We start from the raw sequence: 18,334 nt of genomic DNA, 5'->3' as shown, positions 1-18,334 counted from the left end.
GGATCGACTTCTGCGAAAATATAATTTTTGAAAGTGAACAATGTTACGATTGTCTCTAGGGCTTGTTGTTTTATTCCGGCGAGAATCTTGAGTCGGCCTCTCTGCTCTTGGGCCGACGATAATCTTATTTTATGGCTTGACAGCAGGGTATTCCCATTTCGTGCCGTTAGCCTGATGCACGCCAATGAGGGGAGAGGGGTTCTGACGCGCAGGACATGTGTCAGAGAGGAAAGTCATTGCGACGATAACGGCCGGTTGAAGCTGGAGTAGCTTCATCCTACCTCGCTCCAGCCTGGTTTATTTAGTGTTGCAGATTCCGGGCCGGTTATCTTAAGTCAAAGTCGCAGTTAAGAACACCCTATCCTGTATGGGGTAATTGCAACCATCAACCCGAAGTCTTAACCCGAAATGCGGCGGAAAGGGTGTGACCCTGGGAGAACAAACTGAAGGGTAAATGCCCTGGATTCTTAAGAAAGGATTATACTAGAAGGTTCCACGAATGATGGAGTGCACATGAATGCCTTTGTAATAGAGGGTGCTGTGTAGAGAAAAGTTTTGACTTATCGTCGAGTCGGGGTATGGCAGTGCCAAAGGCAGGACGGGAGGTTTTCTCCGTAGCGTTGAGGTGTTCGTTTAGCCCAATCCAATGAGAAAGTCGCCCCTCAGGGCGGGTGACAAAAGGTTTGGCGAGGTGCTCTGGATAGTGACCTGGAACTGCCGTGTAGCTCCAGCCAATGGCCAGATCAATCTCCAAACCTTTTGTCACCCGCCCCTGCCCTCCCCAGTACAATCTCCCCTATCTCCTGTAGCGACCCCCAAGCGAATTCTAACCAGCTTTGGTGGGAACAAATATCGTCCTTGTTTTTGAGGATGTACTACGTATCTCATTCACACTGTCATCATCGACATTTTGTGATCAAGCCAGATATTTCCCAAAGTATTTGGGATGCATTGCGAATAATTGAATTTTCTCTCTATGGTCATCTGACATTGCCTCTTGGCCAGGGTAAGCAGCACTAATCTAAGTCTATTTTATATGGGATATGGGTAGAAACCCCCTGTTTTCTTGCAGAATTCAAAGCCCTTAAGTGAAGTAGCGAAATTTGGGCGATTTTTCGCCATCTGGAAGGTCTCTGGTGTCCACATCTTTTGCCTCAAGATTGACTCCCTGCTCCTTGTTCCGTCGTCTGTTCTCGGCCTTCATCCATAAACCCAAAATGAGGATGCCCACTATAGCAATAACGTTACAGATGCATGCTGTTGGAGCAGAATTAGTATCTGTCTAAATCATTCTGCTAGCCTGGTCGACTTACTCGCTATGAGAGTTGGTATATACTTTGGTGCGTACTCTACGCGGAAAGTCCCTGCAGATAGGATACCGGCAAAATTTCCAAGACCAACAAGCAGGCCAGTCGTTGCGGCTCGAGAGTTTTCGTCAAGATTATTGTTGTTGTGCCAAGATTGGACAAGACAACTGGGGATGTATGATCCAGCTGCCATTAAGAAGCATGCAAAATAGGCGACACCCTTATTTTCCAGGACGTCAATTATGATCAGAATCAGCATTCCAGCCATGGATATGCAGAGGGCAATGATGACGTGGAAAGTCCGTTCCCGGAAATAGTCAGAAGATTTTGCGAATAGCAAGAGGACCACAAAACCGACTGCGTTGGGTGCCACAGTCCAGAGGTTCGTTTTGATAACAGAATAGCCAAGTCTTTGGACAATTTGAGGGAGAAAGTTTGAGGTCGTCGCGAATGCCACGGGGTATGTAAATGCAATGATGCACCAGAGTGCGAATTTCCAGTCTTTCCAAATTTGGAAGCAGTCTTTCAAGTTGAACTTGGTGTCAACTTTACTCGATGAATCACGCAAGTTTCGCGCTTTTGCGGCAGCCTTTTCGGCATCGTTCAGGAACCAGGCCGTTGAGGGAGAAGCCGGAAGCCAGAAGTAGGCAAATAGACCAATTAGGACTGTTAGCCCGCCCTCAATAATCATGAGCCACATCCAGCCTTTGACGTGTTTGTCGCCGATTTGAAAGACTCCATAAGAAATCAGACCGCTAAATGCTGCAGCGAGCAGGGCGCATCCAAAAAATATTGCCACTCGAAATCCCAACTCTCCCCGAGAGTAAAAGATGGTGAAGTAAAACACAACGCCAGCAAAGAATCCAGCTTCACAAACCCTATGGGAAGTCAGCAAAACTTTTCACTTTCGTGATATTGAAACTGACCCTAAGAGCAAACGCAAAACAAGCAAACCACCAAAATTCTTCGCAGCGCATTGAAGCATGGCGAGACTTCCCCATACCCACATGAGAGTTGGCAGCACCCAGCGAGCAGAGTACTTTTTGGTAAGCATGTTCAAAGGCAAATCGAGCGTTCCAAAAGGAATATAGAACAGGAGAATGAGCAAAGAATATTCATTTCCTTTAAATTTCAGATCCTTGTCGAGTCCCTGTTTACTCCAGCTGAGCGTCAGTTATTCTGCTGCACATTCATTGCGGATAATTCAAGAGGATTATTCCCTACGTCTGTTTTAGCATTTCCTAGATTTGTCCGGTCGACAGAGTTGAAAAAGTACATGAGAGACAGGAAGGGCAGGAGATACATGTCGAGCTTTCTGACTAGAATGAAGTCAATATTGCTTGGGAAAAACTGGATAAAGGGGAGGACGGACGGTAGCTCTTCTCCGCCTGGACATCAATATACGGCTCATGATCACTCTTGGACGCCTCGATATCCGTTTGAGGATTGAACTCGGTTACGGAACTTTTTTCTGCCTTTTCTGCTGGCTCCATCGTGTCTGAACCCGTTGATTTCTGTATATGTTTAATGAAAGAGTAATGGCAGGCCTTCGGACATGATGCTATAGATATTTATTGATATTTTTTGACCGGGTATCAACATTCCTTGCCTATCTCCCTGATATCGCGTTCCAAATTTTCAACTACGACATGATTGGATAGTCTGGGATGTCTTTCCTCGTTCATAAAGTTGGAGTTAGTGGCCTGCCAGCGGGCCGGCACCGAACACATGGTAGTCAAAGATTAGCATTGAAGTTCTGGGGCAAGACCCGGTCAGTCCCCTAGAATCAACGATTATCAGCCCGCGGAAAATCAGTGTTGGGGTTAACTAATTGAAGCTCCGGAGTCGGGGGGGGTGAGGGGGGAGAAGAATTTGTCGAGCCAAGAACGGCTAGATTAGTAGCTAGAGGGCAGCAGAAAAGCCAGAGATAAGAGAATAGCGATCCAACGCCCCTAACAAACTTACAGACAGGCCTCGTGCCATGCTTTAGTTATCCATGGCGGGTCTACTTTAACTTCTCCCACATCCGTAGAGGGAATGCGGGAGCGAGCATGTTCCGATTTGACCCCTGTAGGGTCGCTAACTCTCTTCACATTTATGTCACGGCGGATTTGCACAAATCTATTCATGATAAGCATATGACATGGCGTATTGTGCGTTTTAACAAGGTACTATTATTGGATGGATTTACGACAATCAGAAAGACTCCCCATGTGGAGCGTGGAAACCGGTCGGAGCAACAAAGGTCAATCAAAATACAGCCTTTTGTGATATGGATTAGAGACAGACCGATGTCGGCAAATGCAGCAGGCGGACGAGAGATTTCCGAAACATCAATGTTAAGAAGGGGTTGCTCAGGTAAGGAAACTAACGTAATTCCCAAGCGACCCAAACACCCAGGCGACCCGAACAGGTTGAAATCCTGTACAATTGTATGATTATATCTCAACAACAGTAAGAGGTTTTGAATAGATATTTCTGCCATGGGGTCTAGAGGTTTATACTAGATAGCTGTCTTATTTATAGGAAGCGTGCTTGATTACATCCTTCACAATAAAAATTATATACTATTTCTAGTCTCAAATACATAAAAATTCAGAAAAATATCTGAAAAACTGACCAAAAAAATATTCAAACTTCCTTGTATGTATATATCTAGCCCTAGAGAATCAGTATGCCTAATTTCAAGTTAAAACAACAAGTGTTTGTTGAGGTATCAATTCTATAAAAATCGCCTATTTGTGTATGGGATTGCTGCCTGTTCGGGTCGCTTGGGAATTACGTTATAGCTAAGTTAAGTTTGAGTTGGCTTGCAGTTGGTTAGCCTTATTAACGACGAGTGGGAAGTGACGTATCGGTTAACCGTATTTTCCTACATCCAGACAGGTCGACCAAGAACGTCGCACCTCGCGTTGGCCGTCAAGCCATAAGACTACGCTCGCCCTCATAGCAACGAATTAATTATCTGCTGGCGTATACCGTAGTCCTGAAATCTCATCTCGCAATGTGTTCTGTTTAAATATCTGGGCGTTGGCTCATCGTTCCAGCAAAACGTACCACGGTAATTTCCTGCGACTCACCGAATGCGGCGAGTCTAATCAACCCAGCTTAACGTAGCTTAACTCTGTACTTCTTACGACATTTGCCCAGCTCAGCGACTGGTCGTCTCTTGCCCTGCCTGTCATATCCTTTCCCCTTCTATTGGCCTGCCCGGTTTTGACAGGGGAATTTATCAGTGACATTCGAGATCAATTCTAAGCATAGTTCACACCCCGGTTGAGAGCCATGACCCCTCGTGTCTTCTTTATCCGGCATGGCGAGACGGAGTGGTCGTTAAATGGACGACACACTGGAACAACAGAGCTGCCTCTCACAGCCAATGGCGAAAAGCGTATTAGAGCAACAGGACAAGCGCTCGTTGGAAACAATCGACTTATCGTCCCCTCCAAACTTGCCCATGTGTAGGCCACACGTGCATTTCCTAGCTGCGCGATCGTTGCTATTTCTCTGCCGGCTTCCGAGCTAACCGTTTATATTGATGTGCGATAGCTATGTCTCCCCACGACGCCGAGCTCAACGGACTCTTGAGCTGCTCAACATAGGGTGCAGGGACAAATTACCATGGCAGGAACAGCGCGGTTATCCTGACGAGGAGGTCAAGAGCGAAGCAAAGATCCAAATCACCGAGGCTATCAGGGAGTGGGACTATGGTGATTACGAGGGCTTGACTAGTCAACAAATCAGAGAAAAAAGGCGCCAAGAGGGCCAGAGTGAACAATGGGACATTTGGCGAGAAGGTTGTCCTGGTGGAGAGTGGGTTATTCTTTGTTCCAGCATTCTCTAAGGGCCTCCGAACATCTAACCTTCCTCGATAGGTCTCCAAAGGATGTTACAAGACGGCTCGACCAACTGATACATGACATTCGCACGAGATTTCAGCAGCCGATTATGGATGGTTTCTCTCATGAGGAAAGCTGCGGGGATATACTTTTGGTTGGTCACGGGCACATCCTTAGGGCTTTCGCCATGAGATGGGTGAACAAGCCGCTTGAAGACAATCCAGCACTGCTTCTCGAAGCTGGCGGTGTTGGAACCCTAAGGTATTTTATCTCACGCATCACTGTTAAAAGATAGTCGCTAATCAGCCATGAATTTAGTTATGAGCATAACAATATCGAGGAGCCAGCGATCCTTTTGGGTAGTGCTTTTGTCGTGGAAGTCACGGGGGCCGCTCACGAATAGACTGCACTTCGACAAGACCAGAATGATCTTGATGGCCAAGGCTAATTTAAAGGGCATAGATATATATACCAAATATCTAGGCAGAACAGCAGCCTAATTGAACCTTTTATGTATGTACCGTGAATGAGGAGGCGCTGGAACCACTTTTGGAGAAATGTTTGAGGACAATTTTGTATTTCATGAGTCTTTGCACTTGCGCGATATAACGCCGCGCTGTTCTACTCTATAATACATCAACAACAAGATGCCAACACCGACGGAAATCCCATACGCTTCGTCTAGTTCTAACCAATCACTCTGTCGACGAATCCCTTTTCGAGGCGAGCCACTTGGGTCTTGAATGTGGAGACCTCCTTGTAGCAGTCGAGCGGCCGACGGTCGTTTATTCTCAAGCATTTGACAACATCCTCCTTTGCGTGTTCGACGTCCTTGTCCAGATCCTCTAGCTTTCTCCGACCCTCGAGCCTCTGCCGCAGCTCTGCAATTTCCTTCTGAACGCTGTCCCGTCCGAGATCACGCAGCTTGTCGCCAGCAGACTGCGCGGCTTCCGATATCTCAGCGGCAGGTTTGGACTGCTCGGCGGAGGAAACCTTTTCTGAAAGCTCCTGGAGCATCTGAGACTCACGAGTCTGTAACCGCTCCAACTCCTCAGCAACGCGGGCTTGGATGTGCAACTCCAGAGCCTTGGCCCTCGTGGAATCCGTCTAGAACACCCTATTTTAATATAATGCGCATGACGAATTAGGCGATGCAAGCAGTTTCATACCTCTGCGCTGTTCTGGAGACTATCGATGAGGTTCTGGGAGAATCGGACAGGCGATTCACTGCAAAATTAGATGAGATGAGGCATTGGGAAGGCAATTGGGCCGAGCGGAAGAAACAAACCCTGTGAAAATATGCTGCGAGGTCTGTGCCTCGGGCTTGGAGTTATTGGCACCCATGATTATCCTCACAGGCTTGGAATTCAGCGCGCGAGTCGGCCGATTTGGACTCTCTCACACTTGCTTGATGTCGGATACCATCGCGAAGGACGAGCGTAGGATTATGTAATCAGGCTCCGCTGAAACACTCGAATTGAGCGCTCATCGCTCAGTTATTGCCGTGAGGCCGGTGTTCTTAGATAGAGTAGTAGTACTTTACTATGACGAAGTTTTAGGTAATAAGACCGGTACTTGTACTGCGCCATACTACGGTTGGCGAAGCGCACATCTCATCAGATGGAACAAGATCTCGGCCTCCCTCGCTCGTCAACTTTTGGTTAGAACTAACCTACAGTATGGACCCATACAGAAAATGCCCCTTCGTACCCAAAGCACCGCGCCGCGTATTTTTAGGCGTCTCTGTCCATGAGAGTAGAGAACTTGCGAATTTGCAAGCCCCCCCCCAAGCGGATGAATTGTAAGGTGATTTTCTTCTGCCCAAAGCCCATCCGCTTCAGCCATAATTTTTCAAGGTGTGGTTGCCATCTGATTCCCAAGCCCAGCCGAAATGCCTCAAGTCACGCGAGGAAGACCTACACTTGGCGGCGTTTCCTCGTTTAGATGGGCTTTTCTATGTGCCATTGGGAAAGCGGAAAATGAAAATTATATTCGTCGATGAGAATCTATGATTGCAATGGCGCCTCGTGAAGTTATAGCCTGATTGTTACGGAACGAGGGATCCCCAACTTTTCGTGTTGATCCTGACCCCTTTTCCCCGCAAACTTGGGGTCATGGCCGAACAGTGGAGAGAGAAAGGGGAGAGGTGGTTCATTCCCCCATAACCACAAAGTCTTAGTGGCAATTAGCACTTCGCATCATATATGCAACAAAATAAATTCCACGTCAAAACTATTGATACTCTAGCCCTCGGGGTCGAGCCAAAATTGAAGGCAAAAAATAAAAAATAAAAAGTGGCGAGACCGAATCGAGACATTTCCGGCCATTTCCCTGTCCGTCTGTCAATAGTCTGGGGCTCCAGTCAATCCAGGCACGACGCGGAGTCTGATGACGCCTGGCGCGCCCCCCTCCGCCTCACCCCACCTGCCGGTTTAGTCCACAACCTCGACCTCTAGAAATACAAAGTGGATCACCCATTTCCTCTTGGCCCAACACGATCATGCCCCCTATATAGCTCATTGCTTCTCCTCAATCGGTGCCTGTGAATATTTTCGAGAGTATATACCTCTACCTTGCCACGAAAACAAAATTTATTTCTATTTCTGAGTGATCTCTCGTACTCTTAACTTCTTTCCCCATTCTCACCTTCCCCAACACTAAGTTTTCGTCTCACTTGTCGAGAGCTGTAATCATGTCGTGGAAGGAAGAAGTACAGAAGGTGGCCGATGAGTTTATCTACACGAATGAGGATGTCAACAAGGGAGTGAAGGAATTCCTTCGCGAGATGGGTAAGCTCATGCTTTGTCTAATCTTTTTTTCCGAACCCAGTTAACACTTCTGCTTCACAAGACGAGGGTCTTTCCCATTCGGGTTCAACTTTGAGCCAGATTCCAACATACGTTACGTCCGTTCCCAATGGCACTGAAAAGGTAGCGATATGTTCCAATCTTCAAAGTTTCAAGTCCGTCGATTAACGCAAGTAACCAAAGGGACTGTATCTCGCTGTCGACCTCGGCGGTACCAATTTCCGCGTCTGCTCCATTCAGCTGCGCGGAAACACCACATTCTCGCTCACGCAATCCAAGGTGGCCATTCCTCGCGAGCTCATGGTCGCAAAGACTTCCAAAGAGCTCTTCTCCTTCTTGGCCAAGCAGATTGAGGTCTTCCTGAAGACCCACCATAATGATCACTTTCAAGCCGTCGTCCGTCGTCGGAGGACAATGAGCATATCCGAGGGCTTCAGAGAAGAGGAGATTTTTCAGCTGGGTTTCACCTTCAGCTTTCCTGTACAGCAACATGGAATCAACCGCGGAACCTTGATTCGGTGGACCAAGGGTTTTGACATTGCCGACGCCGTCGGCAAGGACGTTTGCGTCCTCCTCCAGGATGAAATTGATGAATTGCACCTCCCCGTCCGGGTTGCCGCCCTGGTGAATGATACCGTGGGAACATTGATGGCTCGATCATATACTTCCCCAGGAAAGACGGGTACGCTTCTGGGCGCAATTTTTGGCACGGGAACGAATGGCGCCTACGTGGAGAAACTCAAAAATATCACAAAATTGCCGGCCGCATCGGGCGCAAACTACGATGACTCGACTGGCGAGATGATTGTCAACACGGAGTGGGGTTCATTTGACAATGGTCTTCGTGTGCTTCCAAACACTTCTTATGACGAAGCGCTGGACAAGGAAAGTGTTAACCCCGGTATCCAAATGTTTGAGAAGCGTGTCTCGGGCATGTTTTTGGGCGAGATTTTGCGTCGCGCAATGCTTGCATTGGTCAAGGATCCCAAGGTCATGCTGTTCAAGGACGAGGATTCTAGCTCAAACGACATTCATTCGACCACCAATATTGCGCCCGACTCTCCATTGTTTACCCAATGGGGCCTTGACACCAGTTTCTTGAGTATTGTTGCCGGAGACACAAGCTACGGACTCAAGGTTATCAAGCAAACTCTGGACAAGGAGCTGGGCATCAGCGCGGCCAGCACTGAGGATGCTGAGGCCGTCAAGGTACTCGCCGCAGCCATTGGAAAGCGCGCCGCACGTCTCAGTGCCGTCCCCATTGCTGGTATTGTACACAAGAGTGGCCGTCTCGGCAAGACCTCTGCTTCGGCTTCCCACGCCGCATCAAAGGTCAAGGAGCATGTTCAGAACCTCGAGGTTGGCGAGGCTGCCAAGACGGCAGCAGAGGGTGTGCAAGCGTCTGCTGCTCCTGTCGTCGACTTGCCGCCGACTGGTGGAGTGGGCAATGACGAGGATGATGTGGTGGACATTGGTGTCGATGGCAGTTTGGTAGAATACTACCCTGGATTCGAAGACTACCTCCGCGAGGCTCTTCGGGAGATTCCTGAGATTGGAGCAAAGGGCGAAAAGAAGATCCGCATCGGCATCGCCAAAGACGGAAGTGGTGTAGGTGCAGCATTGATTGCGCTTGTTGCCGGCCCATTGACGGCCTCACCACCCGTGTCCCCAATTCGCGAGAAGAAATAGGGGTGTATAGTTGAGCTTCCCGTGGGTTAAACATAACTAGACAGCCCAGGTTTGTTCTTTTTTCTTTCTAAAGGATGTAGCTAGCTGGTTTTTTGAGATGTCCATGTAATGTACTGTCATTGTTGCGCAAACCGATGAACGCCTTTTCCCCTTTTCCCTTTTCCCTTTTTCTTTTTCTTTTTCTTTCCCTTTCTTCCTCTTCAGTGGTATATTCAGGCACCTTAGGTACTGCATTTATGAATGAAAATTTCCAACCAAAGTCATTAGACGTTACGGTGACGTTATTCAAAAGTCTTGAAGCATCCCAGACGAAAGAGGTTCCCGGCGCATAAGAGATTGTGTAGCAAAGATGTACATAGCGGCTGTCATTGAACCGGTTTCGCGGATTTGGCCGTTCTCCAACCGTCTTCAAGACCACCCAGTCCATCTCTTACCCCAAGTTTTCTTGTTATTACCCAGGCCCCATCTGGTCGCAGTTTGCGATAATACCCTCTAACAAGCTCCCCTTCTGCTGCGAACCCCCGTTGGGTGTACCAGTCTATAGCCTCCTGATTGGCCTCCCAGACATGCGCGTAGACCGTGCCGGCGCCGTAATCCGCAACTGCAGTCTTGATGACCTCTCTGAGCAGCGCAGAGCCTACTCCAATTCTCGCAAACGCAGGTAATACGCATATTGTGGATATGTACAAGCGCGGAGTTGTTCCCGTCGTACCGTCTGACGAGCTTGAAGGGAGAGCTGCCGAGGACATGTCCAATCGACATCGAACAAAGCCTACCACGCGCCCTGGTCCACTTGTTTTAGTTGTTGTTGTTGCTGCTGCTGCTGCTGCTGCTGCTCCTAACGGTGTTGTTGGTGCAGCTGTCTCCTCCTTTGTCCCTTCTCCAGCACCCATCGCGCCTGTGCCATTACCACTCGCCGCATCCCCGCCACCGCTGCTGGAGGTTTCGACGCCATCTGATCCCAAAGCAGCCGACCTACGCGGGGTATCGTTCCAGAGCGCGACAAGCGTCAGACTGGCGACCACATCGTCTGTGAGGATCTCGCTGTAGAATTTATCCGCGTAGCGCACGGGAAGGAGAAGCGCATTCAGCCGCTTGGCGGAAGCGATGTGCTCTTCCTCGCAAGCGGCGATGGTAATATTCGGGTGTAGAGCGGAGGGCATATAGAGTGTGTTCGTCGACTGGCCGAGGAAGGGGGCAACTATGGGACCTCTCGAGGTGGGGGGAAAAGTTAAGGAAGGGGCGCCGTGTTGTCAGAAGGACCAAAAGAGGGTTTCCGCAGCAATGGTCTTGGGGGGGTAGAATGGAGAGGAATGGAAATTGTATCTATGAGAGATTGTGTGGCCTTGACCGTATGGAACGGATTAAAATATAGTAATAAATTACTCTATATTACAGTTTATGTGCCATGTGTGCCTCGGGCAGTTTATTACTTGTTCCTTGTCGTTTACGTTGCGGGCCGAAGCGCGCGCGTGCGCGTGGTTGTTTGAGTCCAACGCGTAGAGTTTCGCTTGGTTGGTGGATATTGCACTACAATTATTTGTACTATGCTTATCGTTAACTTAGGCCTTACTCCGTAAGACGATGCTATTGCAATCCAGTAATCCTTGCTACAATGGATCGATTCTGGCAACGAAAATGATGGTTGAACTGAGAATTTCCTGTACAGTCTTGGAGTACTTCTTGCCCGGAACTTCCGCCTGCTTCCCGAAGCAGGATAATGACCAGAAATGGGAGATATGGCTCGCTAATTGAGCCCCAATCCCTGCTGAAGTCCTCACTATAACGAAGTTTGTATGGGGAGAAATCTGAAAGTTTAGACGAGTTGGGAGTACGGTGGAAGTGATGAAGTTTGTATAGAATGATACTGTCATAATCTACTGTGATGAACCAACACTAATTTTCTCTAGTGGACCCTGGTCTCGGCACGCCAATTGCCTTACATATCAACCATCTATGTCTAAGAGATAAACAAAGGAATTTCTGTCATTTGATAACTTACTAAAATTCCGCTCCTTTTTTTATTTTTTATTTATTTATTTATTCAAATTTGGTGTAACAATTGTATTTCTGTTTTTGGAATATCTCGGAGCATAATTTGGACAAGCAAGGACTCTCGGGTACTTTATCAATCGAACCTTGTAGTTGACAGGCATGCTGGCACCCAGCATGCAAGGCTCGAGCATTTTACCGGGCAAAAGGAAACGGGTGCAGTTTCATATGGCGCCAAGGCCATTCAACTGTCAGCAGGCGGAACGCGAGATAAGTGATGTCCCTACAATTCCACTTTCCCTTCCGATTTGCGTGTTGCAACTCAATGGGATCGATTCAACCTTACCAGCTTCGCGACTCGACCGGTAAGCATGACCAGCAAAGAAGATGCGAAGAGAACGGTATTGGGCATCGCCAAGGGGTACGGGTTCGTCGATGATGCGATTCTAGAGGAAATCGAATCTTGGAATCCAGACATTCGGCGCATCATCGAGGAGAGCATGCTCGCCAAAGATCACTTGGCAGCGCATTCCATCAAAACGTGTGTAATCACCGTGCATGACAGCGGGCATGAGATTTCAATTTTAAACACCTGCTGACTCGAAACATTCAGTCTTGCCAAGAACATTTACGGTAGCGATGCGCGGTTCGTATTCGAACTGCTCCAGAACGCAGATGATAACCGCTTCACTCACGCCACGGCCAGAGGCGCCCTACCCTACGTCTCCTTCGATGTCCATCCCGATCGCATCATTGTTGAATGCAACGAGGATGGATTCACCGAACACGACTTGTCGGCCATTTGCACTGTAGGAGAAAGCACAAAGGCGGCGTCATACGGGTATATTGGAGCCAAGGGTATTGGGTTCAAGTCCGTCTTTATTGCCGCCTGGAAGGTCTTCATACAGTCTGGTAATTTCTCCTTCTACTTCAAACACGAAAAGGGTGACCTTGGGCTTGGCATGGTGTTACCGGTATGGAAAGACACCGAAGAGGAGCTTCCTCGCCCGTTAACCCGCATGACCCTTCATCTCCACCAGAAGGGAGACCCGAGGGAGCTCCAGCATCTCCATGCAACCATTTTCAAGCAACTTGGCGATCTACAGCAGACATGTCTTTTGTTCCTCCGCAATCTCAAGCGGATACGCATTGCCTTCTATGACGACGACGGTAAGTTGAAACGCTCCAAGGACTTCTGCATCGGCAACGTCGACCAGCATAGCGTCTCCATTGAGACTGTCTCGACGCTTGCAGACGGTGAGACAACAACCGAGAAGAAGAACTATCATGTTACAAAGCACATGGCGACCAATTTGTCGAAGAGTGATAATCGGGAGCTCCCCGACACGGACGAAGCAAGGAGAGCATCTTCCGCGGCCGAAGTCATTCTGGCATTCCCCCTGACGAGTGATTCGAAGCCACTCATCGAGCAACATGATATTTTCGCATTTTTGCCTGTCAGAGAGTCAAAGTTCAAGGTCAATTGAATTCTGAATCCTTGGACGGATACCACTCAAGATGAGTATTTGCTAATTGACGGACATAGTTCATTATCCAATCCGACTTTGACACAAGCGCAAGTCGGCAGGACATTGTCACAACCTCGAGGAGGAACATGGAGCTCTTAGATGGTATTGCCTCGGCATTCATCAAGGCTGTCTTAGAGTTTTGCGAGCACCCAAGTCTCTGCTATACATGGCCGATATTCCTTCCTCCGCTGGACGACGACTTTGGTTCTTTCTGGTCAGGCCTGAGCCAGAAGATCAAGCACCTCGTATCTGAGACTCCTATATTAAAGTCGCGCCATAGAAATGACCTTCGCAGGGTTCGCGATGTTGTAACTCTTGCGAGCGACTTTATTGATAAGAATGGAGATCCTCTCATTGATGATCCTGTTCTCGACCGGTTTCTTGCAGGTGCCTACCCTTGGAGCTCATCGGGGGCCTTGGGAAAGTACGGGTTATCAATAATGAACTTTGATGTCGTGATCGATCAGCTGCATGCCGATCTTAAAACACCAGCATCAAGGATGAAGTCAAACCTTACAAGTGAGGATTGGCACTCGGCTGTCGCGAGAATTTTGTCCAGAATTCTGCAAGAGGGGGGTATCAAACAAATTTCACGACTGAAAAAGATTGAACAGCTTCCTTTGAGTGGTGGCCAGTGGGTCTCCGCTGCCAGTGGCCTGATGTATTTACCGACAACAGCTGGAATCTCCATCCCGCAAGGTGTCGCTCTCAGGATCTTGGACCCTGCAGCGGTGACCAATCAAGATCGAAAGAAGCTTTTCATTCAGCTCGGAGCTGTAGAGCCGTTAATTAACGACGTGCGGACCTTGATACTAGGGTTGTACAGGTCCAACAGCCTTGTTAGCTTGGCAGAGTCTAAGGCTCATCTTCATTACCTGTACCTGACTCATCAGCCCAAGCAGACCAAAGGAAATCTCATGGTTTATATTTATAAGAATGACGGTAGTGCAGAATATCCGCATAAAGAGGACTTTTATTTGCCAAGCGACCACCCCTACGGTCCGGAAGCACTTCTGAAACCTACAGATACCGCACCAGGCCTTCAAGTCGCGTTTGTGCACCCGGAATACCTTGAGGGAATTCCAAAATCAACGGATCAGTCACATTTGTCATGGGAGAAATGGCTTCACAGCGCGGTTGGTGTTCGTGAAAGACTGAGGCTTGTTTCTCGCAATGGCGACACTCTCTCTGAGATATGGTTTTATGTCGCCAAACACCGTCCTAAACAGCTTCTCGGTCTGTTAGAGTATCTCTGGAAGAACCCAAGGCTCGATTTCAAAAAAGATTACACCCTAGAGTCTAAGATTTACGAGACTAGTGCAAAGGAGCTCTGCATCGCTGAATTTTCCCTTACATGTGGCCTTAACCTAACATATCTGCCACTTCCACAACTTCAACAACAGTGCCTGCACTTCATGAATGGGGCCAAGAACTTCCCGTTTCTTGAGCTCGAGGAACCAGTGTCTTCGGAGGAGCTCAACGCCAAGTGGAAGTTCCTCCATACCGATTTCTGTGTCGGAATGAATGATGACTTTGAGTTTCTTTTTGACATCTTGCACTGGATCCACAAAGCAAAACCTAGGTCTTTGTCAGGTAGAGAGATTGAACTATTGTTAGACCTATACGTTGCAATTGATGCAAAAATTCTGAGCACCGTAGATCAGGAGGCAAGCCGGGACGATATTTTGTGAGTAGGCGATAGATTTCCTGCTTTGATATCACTAACTCTCAACTATAGGGGTGGTTTTGATGACCACATCTTTGTTCCAGGACAAAATGGGCTCGAGAGATGCTGGGCTTCTCCTGAAGAGTGCCTGTGGGATGCACCACCGGCCATGATGACAAAGTATTCACTCAAGCATCAATACACACCATTGTTGAGCAAACACCACATGAATCTGCTTCCACATTTCTTTCAGCATACTATAGGTCTTTCAGGAGCCTCCTGGACCGATTTGACGGGTGAACTTGAGCATCTGAGAGACAACGACTGTCAAGACTTCGATCACGTCCTAAGCCTGTACATATATCTAAACGACATGGTAACCGGACAACTTGCTGACAGTCTCAGGCAAGTCACCATACCTTATTATCTAGTAACTGCTATGCGCGTTCTAATTTGATTATAGACACAAATTTAGCACCGAAAACCTCATCTTTGTTGAGAGACAGGGTGTGGTTGGTTGGCACAAGACGTCTGAGTGTTTATGGTCTAGCACAACTGAGATTCGTGGCAAAGTGACACTGAATGATCATTATGAAGACCTTAAGGACTTCTTCATCAAAACTTTAGGTGTTAAGACGCTAACCTTGCAGATGGTATATGACGAACTCCTACAGACGAGCCCGCAGAAAACACTGGACGAGATTAAAAACACAATCTGGTCCTTCAACGCCCTTCTGCAAACGGAATCAAGCCACGTCAACCCTGAGGCTCTTCTGAAAGCTTCTGTGTTTCCTATTGAGTATCAAAATGGTGCCAAGACCCTTACATCTGCATCCACAGAGTTTGCGATTGCCGACCGAGAGTACCTGGCCACGCGATTCAGAGGTCGAATTAAGCTACTCGACTATAACCTGGCAGATGTCCGGCGGCTACAGCCCTTCTTCGAGTGGGCAAACCTTACATATCGCTATCTATCAGCTGCCATCAGAGAAATCACTTCTGTCTCGGAAGGCGTTAAAAGACCAATCTCAGTGGTAAACCGAAATCTGAAACGAAAGGCACATGCCCTTCTCCGGTGAGCTTCCAACCTTTAGTGTTGAGATTCGCGCTATTAACTACTTCGTGCATCTCAGTATCGCAGCCACCTTCAATAGCCCAAGGTATCAAGTCGACGCAGTCGGGCTCTACCAGAGGCTCTGCAAAGCGGAAGTCGTGGAGACGACCGGTATATCCTCGGTCCTACAGATTTCTCAGGATGGGCAACTTGCGGAAGTGACGGAAACAATTGGCGACATGCACATCGACGACGGATCATCTGGACTTACAATTTATGTCCCTATGGATAAGAAAGCGCAAGATTTTTGCTTCGCCTCGCCTCTACCCACACACCTGGCGGACTGGCTGATGCGAAACCCAACGACCCAGATCTGTGACAAGGTGGAGAGTGAGCTAATTACTGCGCTCACCACACTCCTATACGCTGATTTTTCGATTGTGGATGACATTCTTGACCGCCAAGGTATCATCCAAGTTTCAGTTCCATACGAAGATGCGGAGATCGTAGGGGATGATGCTGAGCGGCTTGTCCATCCCGTGGATGAAGATGCTCCATCTTCACAACAGTATGAAATCTCTGACCAGTTACATACTGAGTCTCTGGATGAAGATGAAGCATCTCCACAAAAATATGAAATTTCCGACCAGTCAGATACCGAGCCTCTGGAGGAGTCCACGGAAAGCTTGCAAATTCCAACTCCGTACGAATCGTCGAACAATGTTTCGGAGCAGGTTATCACCCGACAGAGTCGAATGGCCTCCCACCAATCAGTAGCGACGTACATACGCCCAGCGCCGGCGACCTCGGTTGACTTTCCTAGAAGTGCTGAGGATACGCAATACCTTCGACTGCTCAACAAGGTAGTACAAGCCGCAAGGAATGCCCAGTTCCCCTCAAGGGGAGCATTCGACATGACTGGCCTCCTCATCGCCTTGCCCAGAGAAGGCAGCTTTGCCTCATTTGACGGCTTTGATGTTGGAGACAGGTTCCGGTCCAGCAGTCAGCTCGAGCGGGACAAGAAGATCGGCGCTGCAGGCGAGCTATATGTGAGTCTCTTCTTCTCCTTCTTTTCTTCACGGCCCTCCCCATATCATCATGAGCCCGTTATATTCTGATTATATTCCTTCTATCAAAAAGGTATTCGAGTTACTGTCCTGCCTCAATCCTCCCCTCCAGGGCTGGAGCCGCGAGAACTGGCAAAGCACGATACGGCGATACGTCACAATCCATCCAGAATATGCAGACATGCACGACTGGAACGGAAGAGAGACAGCCGATATCACCTACAACGACACAGCAGGCGAGCTCACGGCGATGCTTGCAGACTGTGGTTATCTTGAATATGACGACGACTGGCAAAACGCCAGTCCAAAATACTACATTGAAGTCAAGACCACTACAGGGCCGTGCCATACTCCATTTTACATGAGCAAGCACCAGTATAAACGGGTAAGTTTGTGTGTGTGTGTGTGTGTGTGAGAGAGAGAGAGAGAGAGAGAGAGAGAGAGAGAGAGACAAAACACTTCTCTTTTTTGATGAAAGCTCTCTCTCTTCGAAACTGCAATAATTTGTGTTCTGCGTTACTAATCAGTGGGGTTGCAGATGAGAGACATACATGACGCAAATGATTGTTCCGAGGTTTATATCATTCTACGGATATTTGGGCTGGAGAGCAACAATATTGGCATGAGCGTATATTTTGATCCAGAGCAGATGAGACAATGTGGGCAACTTGCGTTTACGGGTGAAACATGGTCGGTTGTTCCGGGAGGTAGCTGAAGGGACATACCCAAGGTAGTTATATTGATTATAGATGTATCTTATTGATGTGACTTTACTTACAGGTATATAAGGTAGTACCTACTTCAAAGTGGTTTGTTCTGAGACTGCTGAATTGGAAATTTAATCTTCTGTGGCTGCCATATCCCTAAGCCATTTCCCATAGTTTGCGTGCACAAGCAAAGAAAACCTTAGGTAAAGTCTGTGTAAAAATATTGCTCAGAATTAAAAATGTCAAGCAGGATTGTTATTTCACCTGGCGGTTGGAACCGAAGCTCTGTAATACTTCAATGGAGCTTTTTATAAAACAAACAGGAAAGGGTAACAAAATAAAACCCCTAATAATAATAACCGCAAAATAAAGTGATTTCCGTAATGAGTCGTGACACAACGCCGAATAATGCTACCAAAGTCGTATGCTATTCTACAAAGTGTACATTCTTCAGTTCAGTGAAAATGAAATTAAAAAAACAAAAAGGGTCTAAGTGCGGTCTTTGCACAGTGTTAGAGAAATATAATCTCTCCCTGGCAAAGCATTTTGCTGATAGAATAGAGGAACAGCATGAGAATAGTCCCCGATAGTTCGATCAAATGGCGCGGCTTCTCCAAGTCAATACAAAGCAGTTGAATCTGCCTTAGACAGGCCAAGAGGTGTTCGAAATTCGATCC

At 47.9% G+C, this 18,334-nt stretch overlaps 6 protein-coding genes across 6 annotated transcripts; 3 read left to right on the top strand and 3 right to left on the bottom strand.

Annotated features, from left to right (window-relative positions):
* Positions 1 to 859: 859 nt before the first annotated feature.
* Positions 860 to 2,630, bottom strand: L228DRAFT_223082 (MFS general substrate transporter). The gene is made up of 4 exons (XM_018330314.1): positions 2,532 to 2,630; positions 2,234 to 2,457; positions 1,314 to 2,185; positions 860 to 1,257 (listed from the first exon to the last, which is right to left on the bottom strand). The coding sequence occupies exons 1-4, from the start codon at positions 2,610 to 2,612 to the stop codon at positions 1,085 to 1,087; spliced, it is 1,350 nt and encodes a 449-aa protein (XP_018186503.1). The 5' UTR covers positions 2,613 to 2,630; the 3' UTR covers positions 860 to 1,084.
* A 1,826-nt stretch (positions 2,631 to 4,456) lies between these two features.
* L228DRAFT_249792 (phosphoglycerate mutase-like protein) lies at positions 4,457 to 5,982 on the top strand. The gene is made up of 4 exons (XM_018333165.1): positions 4,457 to 4,768; positions 4,857 to 5,120; positions 5,183 to 5,407; positions 5,465 to 5,982. Exons 1-4 carry the CDS (start codon positions 4,593 to 4,595, stop codon positions 5,547 to 5,549), a joined length of 750 nt encoding a protein of 249 aa, XP_018186502.1. The 5' UTR covers positions 4,457 to 4,592; the 3' UTR covers positions 5,550 to 5,982.
* On the bottom strand, positions 5,834 to 6,682 carry L228DRAFT_284851 (DUF1690-domain-containing protein; the record flags this gene model as incomplete). Its single annotated transcript, XM_018336267.1, has 3 exons — positions 6,435 to 6,682; positions 6,316 to 6,373; positions 5,834 to 6,253 (listed from the first exon to the last, which is right to left on the bottom strand). The coding sequence occupies exons 1-3, from the start codon at positions 6,488 to 6,490 to the stop codon at positions 5,834 to 5,836; spliced, it is 534 nt and encodes a 177-aa protein (XP_018186501.1). The 5' UTR covers positions 6,491 to 6,682.
* Positions 6,683 to 7,610: 928 nt separating this feature from the next.
* L228DRAFT_249791 (glucokinase) lies at positions 7,611 to 9,977 on the top strand. The gene is made up of 3 exons (XM_018333164.1): positions 7,611 to 7,935; positions 7,997 to 8,076; positions 8,137 to 9,977. The coding sequence occupies exons 1-3, from the start codon at positions 7,839 to 7,841 to the stop codon at positions 9,640 to 9,642; spliced, it is 1,683 nt and encodes a 560-aa protein (XP_018186500.1). The 5' UTR covers positions 7,611 to 7,838; the 3' UTR covers positions 9,643 to 9,977.
* A 640-nt stretch (positions 9,978 to 10,617) lies between these two features.
* On the bottom strand, positions 10,618 to 10,987 carry L228DRAFT_249790 (hypothetical protein; the record flags this gene model as incomplete). The annotated part of the gene is made up of 1 exon (XM_018333163.1): positions 10,618 to 10,987. A coding segment is annotated over exon 1 (188 nt), but the record flags the coding sequence as incomplete, so codon positions are not given.
* An 836-nt stretch (positions 10,988 to 11,823) lies between these two features.
* L228DRAFT_223072 (hypothetical protein) lies at positions 11,824 to 17,907 on the top strand. The gene is made up of 9 exons (XM_018330313.1): positions 11,824 to 12,175; positions 12,248 to 13,112; positions 13,181 to 14,850; positions 14,902 to 15,234; positions 15,293 to 15,904; positions 15,963 to 16,932; positions 17,024 to 17,335; positions 17,489 to 17,680; positions 17,740 to 17,907. Exons 1-8 carry the CDS (start codon positions 12,006 to 12,008, stop codon positions 17,663 to 17,665), a joined length of 5,109 nt encoding a protein of 1,702 aa, XP_018186498.1. The 5' UTR covers positions 11,824 to 12,005; the 3' UTR covers positions 17,666 to 17,680; positions 17,740 to 17,907.
* The last annotated feature ends 427 nt before the right edge of the window (positions 17,908 to 18,334 follow it).

Source organism: Xylona heveae (assembly GCF_001619985.1).
Source record: "Xylona heveae TC161 unplaced genomic scaffold L228scaffold_9, whole genome shotgun sequence".
In the NCBI taxonomy this organism is placed as follows: domain Eukaryota; kingdom Fungi; phylum Ascomycota; class Xylonomycetes; order Xylonales; family Xylonaceae; genus Xylona; species Xylona heveae.
This window is presented reverse-complemented; position numbering and strand designations above follow the sequence as displayed.